Source organism: Gadus chalcogrammus, chromosome 9 (assembly GCF_026213295.1).
Source record: "Gadus chalcogrammus isolate NIFS_2021 chromosome 9, NIFS_Gcha_1.0, whole genome shotgun sequence".
Classification (NCBI taxonomy): domain Eukaryota; kingdom Metazoa; phylum Chordata; class Actinopteri; order Gadiformes; family Gadidae; genus Gadus; species Gadus chalcogrammus.
Window position 1 is genome coordinate 10993548 of NC_079420.1, and position 18795 is coordinate 11012342.

The 18795-nt window shown below is 48.0% G+C and overlaps 2 protein-coding genes across 3 annotated transcripts in view; both read right to left on the minus strand.

Moving 5' to 3' along the window:
- Nucleotides 1–7923, minus strand: part of elmo3 (engulfment and cell motility 3) — a 27187-nt gene extending 19264 nt beyond the window's left edge. Inside the window, exons 1-5 of one of the 2 annotated variants that reach the window (XM_056598465.1) lie at nucleotides 7690–7923; nucleotides 4860–4955; nucleotides 3277–3317; nucleotides 2745–2817; nucleotides 1392–1442 (exon numbers count right to left, since the gene is read on the minus strand). In XM_056598465.1, coding sequence (XP_056454440.1) covers nucleotides 1392–1442; nucleotides 2745–2817; nucleotides 3277–3317; nucleotides 4860–4937 — 243 coding nt within the window. In that variant the 5' untranslated portion in view covers nucleotides 4938–4955; nucleotides 7690–7923. Of the gene's footprint in view, nucleotides 1–1391; nucleotides 1443–2744; nucleotides 2818–3276; nucleotides 3318–4859; nucleotides 4960–7689 lie in introns of both variants that reach the window. The other variant, XM_056598464.1, reaches the window with a different exon arrangement.
- A 662-nt stretch (nucleotides 7924–8585) lies between these two features.
- On the minus strand, nucleotides 8586–18304 carry e2f4 (E2F transcription factor 4). The gene is made up of 11 exons (XM_056599222.1): nucleotides 17897–18304; nucleotides 15153–15262; nucleotides 14914–15076; nucleotides 13933–13975; nucleotides 13695–13759; nucleotides 12077–12244; nucleotides 11327–11387; nucleotides 10895–11065; nucleotides 10690–10737; nucleotides 10398–10442; nucleotides 8586–10205 (listed from the first exon to the last, which is right to left on the minus strand). Exons 1-11 carry the CDS (start codon nucleotides 18056–18058, stop codon nucleotides 10090–10092), a joined length of 1152 nt encoding a protein of 383 aa, XP_056455197.1. The 5' UTR covers nucleotides 18059–18304; the 3' UTR covers nucleotides 8586–10089.
- Nucleotides 18305–18795: the final 491 nt, after the last annotated feature.

Below are 18795 nucleotides of genomic sequence, written 5' to 3' on the forward strand. Positions count from 1 at the left end.
TAAGACGTGGCGGCTCGTTTCGCTGATCGATCTCTGGCTCATAATTGGGGTCTGACTTTCCATCTCTTACTTGTCTTACTAGCTCCCTGAATAGTTTGCACTGCATAAGGAGCGAGGGACCAAGGGGACGAGGGGACGACTGCAGCAGGGCGCTGCGAGCGTACGACACCAGTATCAGCAGGACGTCAGTGATGTCGATCTGATACTAGCTGCTGATACCAGGATATTAACACACACTTAACTCAATAACGCACACGGAGGTTCCTGTTCATTTAATAACTGCGGTGATGTTTCTGAATGGAGCTGAACATTATTTCCCTCTGGCCACGAGCACAACAATAGGTCGGCGCTCGTCTCTAGAAACAGGAACTCGGTCCGAGCTCGGTGTGAACGTCGTACTCACTCTGACGCTCGGATGCTCTAGACAGCCGAGAGGAAGTGAGGGCGACCGAGGGACTGAGGTGGCGGTTCAGAGGGCCGAGAGCCCCGACCGAAGGAATCAACCTTAGATTGTGTCGTGGAAATATCAATCATAACTATAATATACAATTATATACAAATTATATGAACCCCGTTTATATCATTACTAGTCAATTTAAAAGGAATTTCTATACATTCTCCTTGGATAGTTCTTCATTTTGCATTGCCATCGTAGCCACAAACTCTAATACTGAGGCCAGTCTACTGACTTCTCTGTTGTGTAGATTCCTTTAAAGGTCTTGCAGACATGTCCTCTTCCCCTATAGTGTATTGCAAACTAACTTGCTCTCTCCGACCGTGGCTGACTTCAGCCGTTACCAATCCTAAACTCTCCAAGATGGTCCCTCCCCTCACCTTTGTTACCGTTGTATCAACGACCCACGATGCAAAGGTTCCCCTATAAGAATCTTGTTCAACCATTGTCTCCCTGAATGTATCCTTTTTAACTTTAGTGGCTGTATCTTCACATGATCACGCTCTAAAATCAAATCTAATATATAGCGGACCGAAGTATCCTAAAAATGTGTTATTCTTCATCACCTTTCAACTCCTGTCCAGTCCTACATTATGAGCCTATGGGTCCGGGGGGGGGGGGGGGGCTCTCTGACCTCTCTAAAGGACAGAGAATTCTGCTTTAAGGGAAACGCCTTTCTGGTGTTTCCCAGTGTGTGGTAAGATCTACAAGTTGTTGTGAAATGAGGGTTTGTTTGACTGGATTATAGAAAACATGAGAATTAGCAGTGTAGTAGTGTATATGTGGGTGTGAGAGGTAGATAGGCAGAGAGAGAGAGAGAGAGAGAGAGAGAGAGAGAGAGAGAGAGAGAGAGAGAGAGAGAGAGAGAGAGAGAGAGAGAGAGAGAGAGAGAGAGAGATGAAGAGAGACCCACCCACACAGTGGACTACAGACTCACCGGGGCCTTGGTCAGACGCAGAATGCAGCCATTCTTGATATCCAGACGATTCTAGAACAAAGAAACACACACACACACACACTGAGTGATATGTAGAGAAAACAGAAAGTCACTTATCAGTAAAAGTGTCCCGGTTCAGAGGTCTGTTCCAGGCAGCAGAGCTGTGGCTACACAGACGTTGTGGTGAGCAACCACCAGCGACGAGATTACCATGAAATAATAAGATAGAGGGGGCGAGGAGAACGAGAGAGCGAGGATGAGAGGGAACAAGAGAGAGAGAAAAAGGGCGAGAGAGAGAGAGAGAGAGAGAGAGAGAGAGAGAGAGAGAGAGAGAGAGAGAGAGAGAGAGAGAGAGAGAGAGAGAGAGAGAGAGAGAGAGAGAGAGAGAGAGAGAGAGAGAGGGCAAGAGAACGAGAGAGCGAGAGCGAACATACAGATAAATATTAGCCAAAGTCTGTCATTTTAGTGGCCATTTCCGGGAAAAAAAATTGTGAACCCACTCCAACCCTACTAACTCACTCCAACTCTAACCTTATTAACTCACTCCAACTCTAACCCTACTTACTCACCCCCCAACTCTAACCCTACTAACTCACTCCAACTCTAACCCTGCCAACTCACTCCAACTCTGACCCTGTTAACTCGCTCCAACTCTAACCCTACTAACTCACTCCAACTCTAACCCTGCCAACTCACTCCAACTCTGACCCTGCTAACTCGCTCCAACTCTAACCCTACTAACTCACTCCAACTCTGACCCTGCTAACTCGCTCCAACTCCAACCCTACTAACTCACTCCAAATCTAACCCTACTAACTCACCCCAACTCTAACCCTACTAACTCACTCCAACTCTAACCCTACTAACTCACTCCAACTCTAACCCTACTAACTCACTCCAACTCTAACCCTACTACTCGCTCCAACTCTAACAATAGGGATGCCTATGTCTACAGGAGTAATAATGAGTGATGTGTGATTGAGTGCTGTAAAAGAGTCATGTGTAAGGAGTGCTACATAGGAGTGATGTGTAAGGTGTGCTATAGAGGAGTGATAATGAGTGATGTGTAAGGAGTGCTACAGAGGAGTGATAATGAGTGATGTGTGATTGAGTGCTGTAAAGGAGTCATGTGTAAGGAGTGCTACATAGGAGTGATGTGTAAGGTGTGCTATAGAGGAGTGATAATGAGTGATGTGTAAGGAGTGCTACAGAGGAGTGATAATGAGTGACGTGTAAGGAGTGCTACATAGGAGTGATGTGTAAGGTGTGCTATAGAGGAGTGATAATGAGTGATGTGTAAGGAGTGCTACAGAGGAGTGATAATGAGTGATGTGTAAGGAGGCTGTGACTCACCGACTCAGTGATGTACATCTGCACACCATCTGCATACTGAAGAGCATGGTTATCAGGGCCTGAGAGGTTCCACCTACACACACACACACACACACGCACGCACGCACGCACGCACACACGCACGCACGCACACACACACACACACACACACACACACACACACACACACACACACACACACACACACACACACACACACACACACACACACGCGCACACACACATGCACACACACACATACGCACACAAAGACACACATGCACACACACACAAACAGGCATACACACATACACACACACACAGGCACACACACACACACAGACATACACTTACACACACACAAACACGCACATTTACAGGCATGCGCACAGACACACATACACATTGTAAATGCAATATTATGTATACAGGACATGAAAGGCAGATGCAACGCTAGAGCTTTTGGTTATGTATAAAGACACACATGTTCACACACACACGCAAACACATACACACGCACACGCACACACACACACCGTCACAGAGCACTTACCCGTCACAGACCTCCTTGATGACTGCAGAAAGAGGCTTTTTCTGTGCATAAAAGGGAAGGGGAGGAAGTAGTATAAGTGTTCTTATTGACAGGAAAAAATAAATAAAACTGCCTGCCCTATTGCCCTTCAACTGGGAGACTGCATCACCATCGTGATACCCTGCTTTTACTGTAACCATGGTGATACTTGGCTGGTACATTAACCATGGTGATACTCAGCTGTTACATTAACCATGGTGATACTCTGCTTTTACTGTAACCATGGTGATACTTGGCTGGTACATTAACCATGGTGATACTCGGCTGTTACATTAACCATGGTGATACTCTGCTGTTACTGTAACCATGGTGATACTCGGCTGGTACATTAACCATGGTGATACTCGGCTGTTACATTAACCATGGTGATACTCTGCTGTTACAGTAACCATGTTGATACTCGGCTGGTACATTAACCATGGTGATACTCTGCTGTTACAGTAACCAGTGTGATACTCGGCTGGTACATTAACCATGGTGATACTCTGCTGTTACAGTAACCATGGTGATACTCGGCTGTTACATTAACCATGGTGATACTCTGCTGTTACAGTAACCATGGTGATGGCTCTGATTGGACGAGGAAAGGCTGTGGGGGAGGAGCTGACAGGTGAACGCCAAATAAGAAGCCTCAGGCAGCGTCTGGACCCGCCCCCGGTAGAGGCTCGGTGTTAACCACCAAACACGCATCATTATGACCTTTGACCTGAACACCAGCACTGCCTAACCCCACAAGACGTCCTTGTCGACAGCTGAGTGCATGTTGGGTCACTTTAGACCAGAGGCCGAGTCCGGACAGACTGGGATCAGAGACCGTGTCAGAACAGACAAGGAGGACAGACCAGGTCCAGAGACCGTGTCAGGACAGACCAGGTCCAGAGGCCGTGTCAGGACAGACCAGGTCCAGAGACCGTGTCAGGACAGACCAGGTCCAGAGACCGTGTCAGGACAGACCAAGCCCAGCAGGCCGATCTGAGCTCCTCATGCTGAACAGTCCACAGCTTCATGAGGTAATGGTTAACAGAAAAAAGGCTGTCCTGCTGGGTTCTGAAGTCTCTCCTAAAGATGAGATCATGGGAACACGGAGAGGGAACGCAGTATGTAGCATGTAGCATGATGAAAGCCACATGCTAGCCCTGAGCTATGAGCTCACCAGAGAAAAACAGAATCCTTCGACCGCTCTGCTATATCATAACTTGTGTGTGTGTGTCCGTGTCTGTGTCTTCGTCTGTGTATGTGTGTGTCTAAGTAACCTGGTCTAGCTGAATGAGGTGTGTGTGTGTGTATGTGTTACCTAGTCCAGCTGTATGAGTCTGTGTACGTGTATGTGTGTGTGTATGTGTGTGTGTGTGTGTGTGTGTGTGTGTGTGTGTGTGTGTGTGTGTGTGTGTGTGCGTGTGTATGAATTGTATGTGTGTGTGTGTGTGTTTTTGTGTGTGTGTGTTACCTGGTCCAGCTGTATGAGTTGTGTGTGCGTGTGCGTGTGCGTGTGTGTGTGTGTGTGTGTGTGTGTGTGTGTGTGTGTGTGTGTGTGTGTGGGTTACCTGGTCTAGCTGTATGAGTTGTGGGTACGCTCCAGGCATCTGGATGGCGATCTTCACAATGTCTTTCTGCTGCGGCATCTCGTCTCTTCAGGCTGCCTGGCTGGAGAGAGAGTTACTCTGATAATCATCATCTTCAGTTCTTCCAGGTATCATTAGTTATGAGTTATTCTGTTAATCACTGTCATGCTCAGTTCATCCAGAGATCGTCAGTCAGTAGGAGCTCAGGCTGGGGGTTCAGCCCTGGAAGAGGGCAGCAAACGGCTCCTGGATCTCTTTGCTCTAAAAGCTGTGTTAATGTGTCGCCAACCACTGGGGGGCAGTATCAGGCTGATGCCCCAGTGTGTGTGTATGTTGTTGTGTGATTGTGTTTGTGTATGTGTCTGTCCACGACTGCGGCCGTCTGTCTCAGACCGAGGCCGTCTGTCCCAGGGTCTGTCCCCGCACACAGCCCTTCCAGCCCTGTGCTCTCTAGACAGTAGTCTGTCTGTCCGGGATTCGACAACAGAGGACCCAACGCAGAGAGAGGCCAGGAGGCGAACAAGCAGACAGTTTAGAGATAACACAAAGTCTGGAGGTGGGGGGAAGATTCATTCAGATACAAGGACCGTACAATGCAGTGGGATCCTTTTATTCAACCATCACTAGCAGTACTAGGATGTGCACCCAAACTCCTCACAGAAGGTTCGAGCTGGGTAAGAACCCCTTCTTGTTGTGACACAGCAGAGCTAAAGATACTAGCAGCAGGAGAGGATGATGTAGAGCGGCTGTGTGTTCCCAGGTGCGCTGACTCGTGTGTTAACCTGCCTCAGCACGTCCCAGGCCAGCTGCATTCCTGTACACTGGGCCGGGAAGAAGTGCTAGCAGGATTGGAGATACCAGCTAGCTGTCAGGAAGGAGAGCTACGCTAGCATGACTGGAGATAGAAGCTTACAGTAAGGTAAGAGAGCTAGCTAGCCTGACTGGAGCTAGCACAGTTGTTGTTAGCTGCTATGATAGAGAGCAGCTAAGCTAGTAACCTTGAGTTAGCCGCTAGTCACTAGGAAGGAGAGCTAATTGCTTCGGCCAGACGTCTGTCGTCATGGAGATGAACCGTACCGGTCATTAAGGCCACGAGGATAACCAATTGCTCAACATGATATCATAACCACAAACAATAACAGAAAAAAAAAGCTCCTCTGATCTATCGACTTGCGACAACATGTAGTTGATATGTTATAATGTTATAGAACAGCCTCACACTAATGTGTTCCTAACCCTAACCCCTGACCCTGACAGCACTGTCGGTCACATGCTCTTCCCAGACTTTGTTTTGTAATAAGTGCAGGCTGGTACAGGTTGTTACATTGTTTACTAACAGTACTTACATTGTTCCCCTCCCAGCGGTTCTGTGCTACTGCACAGGGATGCCCCCTAAATATGATCCAGACCGTACCCCTTAACCTGACCCCACACCTAGTAGTAGTTTGACACAGTTCACTAAACTCCCCTATTCAGAACATAACTCCTGACGTCAACACACACAAACATAGGCGGTGCCCACTCCTCTCCCAGGAAGACGTCCAACCCACCTCCACCACCTCCTCCACCCCACCTCCCCCCTCCTCCTCCTCCTCCTCCTCCTCCTCCACCCCACCTCCTCCTCCTCCACCCCACCTCCTCCTCCTTTAACCCCGGCCTTGCACTGGGCGATGGCATACATATTGTATCAAGATTCATGTGTGTCTGATCCAGGCCTGGAGCGGTACAGAGTACTGCAGCTCCGACCAGCCTTCTCTCTTCTGCTCTCCAGCCTGCTGACAGCAGACGGGGGGCTTCTTTCGCAACAATGCTGGCTCTGTCTCAGGAGATGTGTTGGTTCGGTCTGAACAGAAGTAGAAATGTGTGAATGCGTCGGCTCAGGTTGGGCAAGGTGTGAAGTTTAAACCAACCAGTGACCACCTCTAATCATTTTACCGCGGCTCGCAACTACATTGCCGTGTCCCACCTACCTCCTCCTCCCCCGCCTCCCAGCTGCCTCAAATTCCTCCCCCCCCCCCCCCCCCCATCGAACCACAACACGCTGCTCTGCCGCCTTCACTGAGATTAGGAGAACATTTGCTGCTGGTACCAGGAACGGGGAAACGCACTCTGCTACAGCTGTCCCGAAACAGACCGACACGCACGCACGCACGCGGGCACGCACACACACACACACACACACACACACACACACACACACACACACACACACACACACACACACACACTCTGTCTCTATCACGCACACACACACACGCAAAAACGCGCACGCACACACACACACACACACACACACACACACACACACACACACACACACACACACAGGCAGACACACACTCTCTCTCTGTCTGTCTCTCTCTCTCACACACACACACACACACACACACACACACACACACACACACACACACACACACACACACACACACACACACACACACACACACACACACCACACACACACACACACACACACACACACACACACACACACACACACACACACACACTGTGAATCTAACAGTAGGAAAAGGTAAAGAGAAAGCTGAAGGTTTCCTGGAAATCCGCTGAACAGAGAAGTTTAAACGTCAACACTCTTAACACTTCATGTTCTTCCAGAGGACCGAAGCGGCTTGAGGACGTTTGGTTCCATTTGCAAAAGAAAGTTTGAACAATCGCACAGCCAGGTTTCTGGTGTTAAATAATAACGGCATCGTTTGTATATCATATAATTAACCAAATAAGCATGCTCTAATGTTGATAAATACGCCTGGTTTCGTCTCTATGAGGAGCTCTGGAAAGAACTTACCTGGTAGGAAACAAATCTCACTCCAGTCCCGACCAGTCAACACATCGCCTCTCTGACTGGTCCACTGGGCTGAAACCAGTACCAAGTATCCCAACTGTTAGGAAAACCAGTACCAAGTATCCCAACTGTTTGGGTAACCAGTACCAAGTCTCCGAGCTGTGAGTGAAACCAGTACTCAGTACCCGAGCTGCTGGGTTCCGAAGTGAAGACAGTCCACCGCTCCGCTCATTGATCTCTGAGGTTCCGGGTTCTGCGGGACGGTCAAGGGCGCCGCTTACCGGACGGTCCGCACTACACTCTATACGCGAATGTAGTTTATACTATAGTAAAAAGCATTATCATATACTGTAGTATCCTAGTATATTCTGGTGTAGTACACTATATAGTGTAGTATACTATACAACATACTGTAGTATACTTATATTGTTGTAATAGTACAAAATATCATACTGTAGTATAAATACTAGTCATATACTGTAGTAGGCCTTTACTAGTGTAGTATACCAGTATACTGTAGTATACTACATCATACTTTTAGCAAAACTAGTACACTATATTATATATTGTAGTATACTATATCATATACTGGAGTATACTAAATATACTGTAGTATACAAATAAACTATATCATATACTGTACACTATAGTGTAGTACAATACTAGCAAGCTATAATAATAATAGTGGACTTTTATATACTCGTAGTACTAGTGTATTATTGTACACTATACTAAGTGCAGTATATACTAGTGTAGTACAATACTAGTACACTTATCATATAGTATACTCGTAAATAGTAGTTTAGTATACTATATCATACTGTAGTATCCTAGTGTATTCAAGTACTTTATAAGGTGTAGGATATACTAGCATACTGTAGTATAGTACATTATGTACTATAGCAAAGTCGGTTATATAGTCACAATTGAGGGTACCATATAGTATAGTAAATTATAGAATAGTGTAAAAGCATATCAGAGTACACACTGTACAATAAACGTAAAGCATAGAGCGTAAAAAAGTATTTATTGTGTTTCAGGTGAAGTGCCACTAGCGGCCTGGTAGGGGCGCTGCGGCGGGGTTCTGAGTGTGACCAGAGTCTGACAGAAGAAGCTTTCAAGGTCTCTGTATTAAGGACAGTCCCAACGTGATGTAAAGTGCAGTGATGAGAGCCTGCTGGGTTAAAAAACGGTTTCATACATCTTTCTACTTATTATTCAGAGCATGGGCAATATCCATAAAGCTAGCAGGTATATAAAAATAAATGCTATTCTATACAAGTCAGTTATACACAGCGTTGGAAAATAGTTGAAAACTGGTTCAATGCAAACTAGTTTCACAGCATGAAAAGTACAAAAGTTGTCAAACAATATTCAGCTTGTACGTTTTCACACAAACCGACGACATCAGCTGTACCTTTCATATGGGGGGGGGGGGGGGGGATTTAAACGAAGCCTAACGCCAGTCATGTGGCGTCGACATCACTTGAACTGGAATAAAATGTATAGATGATTCTACAAGCAGAAAAAATGCAAACTAAAAGAAATCTGTAGCACACTGGTTGACATCAGGACCCGAGTCACAGCATCAGCAGAAGGAAAGAACAACAAATCCACAGGAGGCACATCCATGATCCTTATGTCCTGATACACACGGTCCTTAGGAACCAGAAGCTTTACGTACAAACAGCAGCCGTTCAGGTGGGAGGCTCAGAACACACAACGGAGTCCGGCGAGGAGAGCAGGGGGGGGGGGGGGGGGGGAGGTCGACTGCTGAGGGGTCGTGGGGTGGAGGGAGGGACCGGTCTACTGCTCTTGGAGCGCTAAAGCTGGACCGCTAGCCGGCATCATTCAGCTGGCCTCCAGTGGAGACTGCGGCCCGAGCATCAGTGAGGCCTGACCCGTTCCGGCTGAACACACCCCCCCCAGGGCCTTAAAACCAGCGGAGGATGAAACAAGCTTATCTTCACTACCTTGGATAAAGCAACACCTCATTTGGCAAATAGCAACGCTTTGGCCAACCCTGGACCCACACCCTTAGCACTGGGACCATGATCCCAGCACTGGGAACAGTTCTTCAGACCCCTCTACAGAAGCACCTGCCTCGCTCTCTCGCCTTTGAACATTATTCCACTTTTGCCTCGTATGCTGATAGTACAAAATATATATTCTCTATGTACATAAAGACAGTGTGTTTGGAGACGGGCTGCTGGCCTCTGATGGCACCTGACTTAAAATAGAGGTCCTGTTTCTAAAACATTGATGATGGGAGAAGTTCTGACACACACACACGTTTTTTTTTTCTTTCTGTGATTAACTTCCATGGCAACGAGTGCGTGGGTTAAAAAAAAAAAAAAAAAAGTCTATGTGTTCTCTGACATCATAGGGGACGGGGGTCAGGGGTCAGAGGTTGAGGATGGGGACATCGAAGAGGTCACACAGGCCCTCCGTTTCGTCCAGGTTGTAGATGTAGTCGTGGTCACCGGGCGGAGGAGAGAGACGCAGCAGGGGGGAGAACACTGGAGACCAAACACACACACACACACACAGAGGTGAGGGGGGACACACACACACACACACACACACACACACACACACACACACACACACACACACACACACACACACACACACACACACACACACACACACACACACACACACACACACACACACACACACACACACACACACACACAGTGAGAACCTACCTTCTGAGGACATCAGGTCGTCCAACAGGTCTCCAGTCATGATTTCTGGTTGGTAGAAAGACAGAGAGGACCGGTTACATGGAGTTAGCTCAGAGATGTCTAAACCCAATCCAGTAGCCTAATACTTAATAGAGGGAGATATCTAGTCAGACAGAAAGAGAGAGAAAGAGACAGACACAGACAGAGAGACAAAAAGGAGAGGTCTAATCCTAAAATGGCCACAACAATAACAATTTCAATTTGCTGCCTTATACAACACAACTTGGAGCACAGTAAGTAGTAGGATTCTTACCTTTAGTTGGGTCGAACATGTCAGAGAGATCTTTAGGGAAGTCCAACACTAGGAGAAGAGAACAGGACGTGTGATGAGAACTGTTCTACATCCCCCTGTCTGGTCATAAACCTTATTCTTCATCTCTCTCTCACTAATCCACTTCATACAATCGTGAGTGTGAGCTATAAACTGTAGTGGTTATTAATACACAAACGTTGCTCACAATCAGACGGCTCAGACTTGATCGATTCAAACAGGACGGAGCCAGAGTGGGGGGCGGAGCCAGAGGAGGGGGCGGAGCCATCCAGGGAGGCAGAGGACTGGAGCTGTTGGCTTGGCGATGACGTCACCGCAGTGGGAAGGGCTGCAGAGAGTTGTGACGTCTTGCTAGCGTCTGGAAAGAGACGGTAGGCTCACTACAACCTCATACCTCCTTCATGGCATACACAACTATCAGGGATGCTCTACACAGGGGGCTTAAAAAAGGGTTACAAACTGAAAATTTAAAAATGTTAATTTTATTAATATATTTTATTTTTAAGCGGTAAGGTTTCAAAATGGCTTGTAATGACTAATCACTCACACCTGGTGGTAGAGTCTGGGGCCGTTAGACTGAGTCTGGCAAATAGGGCCACTGTGGGGGCGTGTCTCCTACCTGTGGAGGCCGTCTGATTGGCTGCTGGGGTGGGCGTGGCAGCACAGGGAGAATTTGTGATCTGTAGAGCAGGACAGAGAAATCACAAAATCAACAAAACCTCAAAGTCCGTACACAGTGGGAGCAGTCAAACTCAGATATCCTCCAACATTACAGAGGATTGCTTCACACACGTGTTGGAAGAATCTCATTCTGCAGCGTCGCCTCAGTTTGATTTGACCCTTACAGATCGCTGGAGCGATGTGAATGGTTTAACTCTTCTTTTGGATGGAAACTGAGTTGATCTTGCAGACCGCGATACTTCCACAACATAAGCATGGAAAGCAGCCGACCCATGTATCAGACTCCAATACCTTCAGCAGACAGGGGGATCCATGCTGGGAGACATCACAGGTGTTTTATACCCGTGTGGTAACCCAGTTGAGGACCTGTGAGGTGGCTACAGACCCCCCTGTGAGGTGGCTACAGACCCCCCTGTGAGGTGGCTACAGACCCCCCTGTGAGGTGGCTACAGACCCCCCTGTGAGGTGGCTACAGACCCCCCTGTGAGGTGGCTACAGACCCCCCTGTGAGGTGGCTACAGTCCCCCCTGTGAGGTGGCTACAGTCCCCCCTGTGAGGTGGCTACAGTCCCCCCTGTGAGGTGGCTACAGACCCCCCTGTGAGGTGGCTACAGACCCCCCTGTGAGGTGGCTACAGACCCCCCTGTGAGGTGGCTACGATCCCCCCTGTGAGGTGGCTACAGACCCACCTGTGCGTGCGCTGTGGGGGCCGGGAGGTTCTGGAGGACGTCTTCGGGAGGGGGCACGGGGAGGACCACAGGGGACTGGCTGCTAGGGTCCTTGTTGACTAGCAGCACCTCGATGGGGCCGGACGAGCTCTTCAGACGGATCTGGTACTTCCTGGGCCCGTTGTGGATCTAGGAAACAAGGAAACAGTCTGGAGATATACCTCAAAACAGTCAACCATAGCTTCTTTTTTTTTATGCTTCCAAAATATTTTTAATATTTTGGAATATTTTTAATATTTTGGAACGATCGACCATCGTTAAAGCCATCGGGGTTCTTTTCTGCTGATTGCACATGTTGAATCCGCCATGACCAAATCGGTCCTACTGCCTTTTCTGCCGACGATCGGCAGTCGGAATGGTGAGTCAGGGCCATAATGCAGAGTATATCTGCATCATCAGATATCAGCTCCATCCTCAGTAGGGGTCTGGGGTCTATTAGAACTTAAGCTTAAAGGGATACTTCACCCATTCAGAACCGGCGTTCTATCATTATAAAATCGCTATTGTAATATAAAAAAAGGTTTTTAACCCAGTCTAACCCAGTCTTCCCTTGGCCAAGCTTTCCTGATCTAATTTTTTTCCCCGAGATGACGTCAAATGACGCGTTAGACGTCATCTTGGGAGAACTTTGCTTGCCTGCTAGAAGGGCAGAGGACTACAAAACACTGGTTCCGCAAATTTGTGAGCCCACCAATAAGGAATGAGGGGGGGCGGGAGCTCGAGTACGAGATGTAAACACAATGTCCGCCATGTTTCTTCACCGCTTAGCTAGAGAACAAAATTTCAATGTCAAATAGCCGAAGTGGATTTTGAAAATATATTGTTGGATTCGGACATTCAGGGCTAATAGTGCGAGCCAGAATACAGCCAGGAAGAATTTACACCGATAGAAAAAGAAGGCTGCTGTGGCTGCCGCTAAACAAGCCTTGCCTGTTGCCGAGGACGAGGAGCCGGAGCGCGCCGGTTTGCTCTGTTCGCCTATAGACACTAACACAGAGTCCCTGTGCTGCAGCGAATTTCAGCGATGCCAGTTTCTTCTAGAATAAATGGCTGAATCTGGCGAGGACGGGGACATGTGTGTAACCGCTCACCCAGGCTTTACGCCTCATCAGAACAGTTTGCTATTGGATACATATTTCCGGACCCAGAAAGTGAAGTGGAAAAAACGAGGGCAGAAGTCTAAACTAGTCAACGTATCAAGGAGAACATGTTTACACAAAGTTTGCTCGCACTAGGGCCATGGGTCCTTACTTCTGAGCAAGAGAGACACTTTCTGCCTAATCTCAGGATAAACCGATTAAAAAAAAAAAATCCCATTTATAATACATAGAATTATTTACTTCATATAACCTTCATATCTCCACCGGTGAGTTATCCCTTTAAAGTGGCAGCGTGGTATTGGGTTAAAGTCCCCTGCCTGCTTACTCGGATGGGCTACACCTGCACTTAGGGGACAAGGACACCTCAGCGCGCGCACGCACGCACGCACGCACGCACGCACGCACACACGCACGCACGCACGCACGCACGCACGCACGCACGCACGCACGCACGCACACACCCACACACACACACTTACAGGCTCGGGGACGGGGACCTCTAGCTGGGTCCCGGTGGGGGCCCGGATCGCCAGCAGAGTTTCCCCTGCAGACAGAAGGAGGGGGCATCATTAATATCATAATCACATACAGATATGAACATAATCACAACACGTTTGACGTTTGTTAACAAAACACACTTTACAATGGGATAATTAAACAGAGCAAAACTAGACCAATAAAGTTGCGTTCCTACTGTAGACTGTGTGTTGTGTTTACCTTTGAAGGCGCCGCAGAGGTCCTCGTGTCGAACATAAGCCATTGTATGTCTGCGTTAAAGTCATCAACACAATGTGGACCAACGGGTGGTTCAAAGGTCACCCCCCCGGAGCTGGGTTCACTGGTCTGAGTTGGCAGGGTTCACTGGTCTGAGTCATCCGGTCTGCCTGACCTAGTCTCCCAAGACCCCCCCCATATAACAAACCTCAGTCTGACCTCGGCGAGGCAGCCATTGTTTACCAAATATGGGCACAGCCTTACATTGTTAAAAGACTCAAGCCAATCAAATACACTCACCCCTACACTCTTCACTCTCACCGAAACCAGTTTGAAGTAAAAACATATTCTCACCTAAGAAAAGCTTTCTGTGCAGATCTCTCTTAATATAATTTAATATCTCTCAACATTCTAATAATCTAAACCGGGTTAAAAACGCTTTGATTGTTACTCTCCTAAAGCGCTTCTACCGTTCTAATGTGAACATTCACTGGACCTGGTCGGACCTCTGATATGTCCTGGTACTTTTAGTACCAGGACCCAAGTTTCCACCAATGCCAACCCTCTGCTGGTGCGGGGCAGGTGCTGGTTCCGTGTTGTTTCTAAAAGCCAACTCCCCAAGAAGCATCGTGATCTTCCACCGACTTTAGGGCTAGAGTAGAGCCACGTCGATGGGTCAGAAAATACAACCTCGTTGCCCTAGCAACACGTCAAGACGTTGAAATTAACACGTTAGAATCAAGCTAACTGAGTACTAGACAGACCAGCGTGGAGTTGGAACCTGTTGGTGTGGCCCGGAGCCAGGATTATTTATGTGGAAAAGCCAAGAAGCGGATTCAAGATTGGCACGGGCTCCGAAGCAGCACAGGAGCCGCGTGGTGGGAAAGGGGTAAGAGAGACCCAGGAGGTGGTGTGGGGCCAGGGGCCTGAGGTGGGGCCAGGGGCCTGAGGTGGGGCCAGGGGCCACAGCGACCCTGAAGGATATGGGCTGTTGTGCGAGTCGTCTGTGACGTTCTTGATGCTCTGCTGAACCCAGACCCTCTGCTGGTCCAGCTCCTGTTCCCTCACTGCCAGGTCCTTCAGCTCTGCCTTCAGGTCCAGCAACTTGTCCGCGATCTCCCGGGTGTTACAGCCCGGACCCACACCCCTGAGGACACAAACGCGGTGAGATACACACACACACACACACACACAAACACCGTGACACACACACACACACTCACTTCCACTGGATACTGTTCTTGGACTTCTTCTCGATGAGGCCGATGCCCTCCAGCACGTTGGTGATGTCATAGATACGCCGCTTCTGTCTGACTGCCAGCGTATCGGCCGCCTGCACACAGACCACCATCACATGACCACACATACAGCCAGCTCATTGGTCGATCCCATCCACCAATCACACCCTCATTTTATCCCCTGATCACATGATCCCCTGAACGATCACATGATCACAGCCTCTGCTATCCTCCACACTTCCAGTGTAGTCCAGCAGTACATGGCAGGGCTCCAGACAAACACTTGTCACTAAGAGCACTGTGGCCCCCAACTGAAAACTTTAGGGGCACAACAAGAAATTTTAGGAGGACACACCGTAAATCAACATGCCAAACAAATATTCACATTTCTCCTAATTTTCACTGTATTACTAATAAATAGTTTGATAATAGATGCAGAAAATGCATTGTGCCGTTTCGAATTCAGTATCACATTTATTGTGATTCCCATCTATCCCAACGGTTTCCACGTGTGCATGCATGCGTTCGACGAGCACGGGAGTGCGCCCGCTTGTCGTCGTGCCGCTTGACAGGACGCTATGAGAATGCATTAGCAGGCGCGACAAACGCCTCCCGTGTGAAAAGCCCTTTATGGCACCCGAACCCTGCATGAGAGAAAGTACCAAGTTCCTTTAGGTCGGGTTGGAGTCCCGACGCAGATACCAGAGAGACTGTGGATCTGATCTTAAATACATTGCACTTTCTATTTTACTCATTTCTTTGCATATGTTTTCTTTTACTTATGTATTATTTTATTTTATTGTATGACAATGTTTATATGTGAAGCACTTTGAGTCTGCCTTGTGTATGAAAAGTGCTATATAAATAAAGTTGCCTTGCCTTGCCTTGCCTTGAATAGCACTGGCACACTAGCCAAAGGTCGGAAGTACGAGTCAATAGTTTGCTCGCTCTTTGTTCAAATGCACGTAGCAGGTTGTCAAATCTTTCTCCTTCTCACAGACGTTTACGCGCGCTTGATGATCTCAAGGACCCTCCCCCTCCACACATTAGCCACTAACAGTGGCATTTCACCATCGTTCTCACACTCATTGGCCTGCTACAGATTCCGGATTTACTGACGCGCCCCTTCCACGTTTAACGCGTCAAAATCTAAAAAATAAAAAGGGCAAATTCACTGGTCGCACATGGGCAACCAGATGTCAAATTCAGTCGCACACTCTCAAATTTTGGTTGCAAAATGCAACCATTTGGTCGCAGTCTGGAGCCCTGCATGGTACAATAGTCTGGTTGTGACCAACTTCAACTGGTAGTAAAAGGTTCTTGGTTTGAACCGCAGTCTACCTGCGAGCAAGATGACCCCCTAGTGTCTAACTCCTACCTGCTCCTTAATGACCTGTCTCTGTACTGTCTAACCTCTACCTGCTCCTTAATGACATGGATGGATTTCAATGCAAGTCTCTTTGCTAATGACTTCCTGGTCCCTCCTTGGGTAACATCTGAATGCTCAGCAGACCAACCATAACTACATGTCAGTCACTGATAACTCCAGTCATCCAATAGGATCCCTCTGCTGAGGCTGTTCAGATAAGGTCCAATCAGCTCATGCCTTGTTTAACCGCTTATTTATATTGAACCCCCATTTTACAAACGATATATTGTGACTTTCCCACGATAAAGAGTCACGCTGCTGTCACGACACCCCACAGGGCAAACAAGACTATCTTACATCTTATCCAAATCCATTTTGATGCCGTCTGGATTGTTGTTCAAATATAGCAGTCAGGGTAATAGTCTCTGAATGAGGCGTAACGTGCAGGGGGAATAAGTAACCGTGAAACCAAAACCGAAAGTAAACGTCAGCCAATGGAAGTCTGAAGTTTCATTGTAGATTCAAACGACTGGGTTGTCAATTCAAAAGCCTGACCGGTTAATTGTGTCCTAAATGATCCATACCACTTAGGGGATCAAATATGTCCCTGGTTAAAGGGCGGCTCTATGACGTGTAGTAGGTTCCCAAAAACACGGGGAACCATCAACGCAAAAGCCTCTTGGCAAATATTCGTTATACCAGATTAAAATCTGTTACAAAACAACCCTAGTCCGTCAGAACAGGACGCATGAAGGGTCCGAGAAAAATAAACTGATCAGTGATCAGCAGAGCTGCTCATGTGTGAGCAGGAGCTGATCAGCAGAGCTGCTCATGTGTGAACACCCGACCGGTTCCCCACAATAGATGACCCAGTTTGTAAACTTCGGCTCAGCGGGGGGTCGGGTAAAGGAAACTTTCCCTAACTCCTGCCGCTGATCTTAGGAGCGCATGTGGAAGTCTTCCTCTGGACCCCTGTTCACTAGTGTTGAAATACACACCAGTGTCGAGTTCACCACAGAACCAAACGTTACAAGGGAGGCTCCCCATTCAAACCGACACACGGCCAGCTCATAGGCTTGCTGGCTAGGCTAATGTAATGCTACAGTGCTAATGCCATACTTGAGTGGAAGTGCATTGCTGAAGTGCTAAAGCAATGCTACAGTGCTAATGCAATGCTAAAATGTTTGTGCAATTCTATGGTGCTACTGCATTACTTCCGTGCAAGTGCATTGCTGAAGTGCTAAAGCAATGCTAACGTGCTAAAGTGCTAGTGCAATGCTAAAGTACTAACGCAATGCTAATGGACAGGTTCAAAAAATGACATCCGCGTGCTGACAACAAACAATGGGCTCGTTCTCACCGCCTTGAGGTCCAGTACGCCGTCCTTCGCCTCCTGCAGCAAAGTCACGAATTTGGTGGTGAGCAACCCGAGGCTCTTCTCATGTCGGCTTGGGGTCTGGGGCTGGAGCGGGTCCCCCAGCGGCCCCAGCTCGGTTCTGCTCGCCGACTCGAGCTCCATCATCTGGGAGCTGCCCCGCAGGTCTGCCCGGTGCAGCCGGAGTTAAGTGCTGCTCCACCCGGCGCTCCGTCCCTGCCCTCCGCGGACCGTGCGCTTCACCCGAGACGGGAGCAGCGTGTACTGCCTGTACTATCACCGTATAACGGACCGATCCGGTCCGGAGTTCCCCGCCTTGTGAGCTCCGTAAGCAGGCCGTGAGCAGACGGAGAGCCGTTGAACACGCGAGGTCTGCTGGGACGCTGAGCTGACTGAGGGGCCGTCCACAACAAGATCGCGCATCCACCAAACGCACAACTCAAGTTGTCCGTAGAGAAAAGCACAAATACAAACGTAAAACCATGCACTTCCAAGTAAAACATACGCACACAAATGTATATATAAAATGTTCAATAAAAAAAAAAAAATCCGGTTTATATAGTGGGAATATAGGAAACTTTTCATTTTAACATTCAGACATGTTGCAAAAGTTACTAGCCGCAACGTCACTTCTTATGACACCACTAGTCAAGTGGAATTATATTTAGTTTGAGATGAGTTTCAAGGTCAATATGACGCAATGTCATTATATTAATGTAAAGTCTAATTTGTGAAACTAATTCTCACCTGAATATCTGTGGGTTTGAGTCTGCCTGCGGTGCCAAGGTACAGCCGACAGAGGGCAGCACTGGCTTTCCCTTCACTGACATGGAGTCACTCTGGAAAATGGTACCTTTCTAGATTGCCAACTAACACATGAGAGG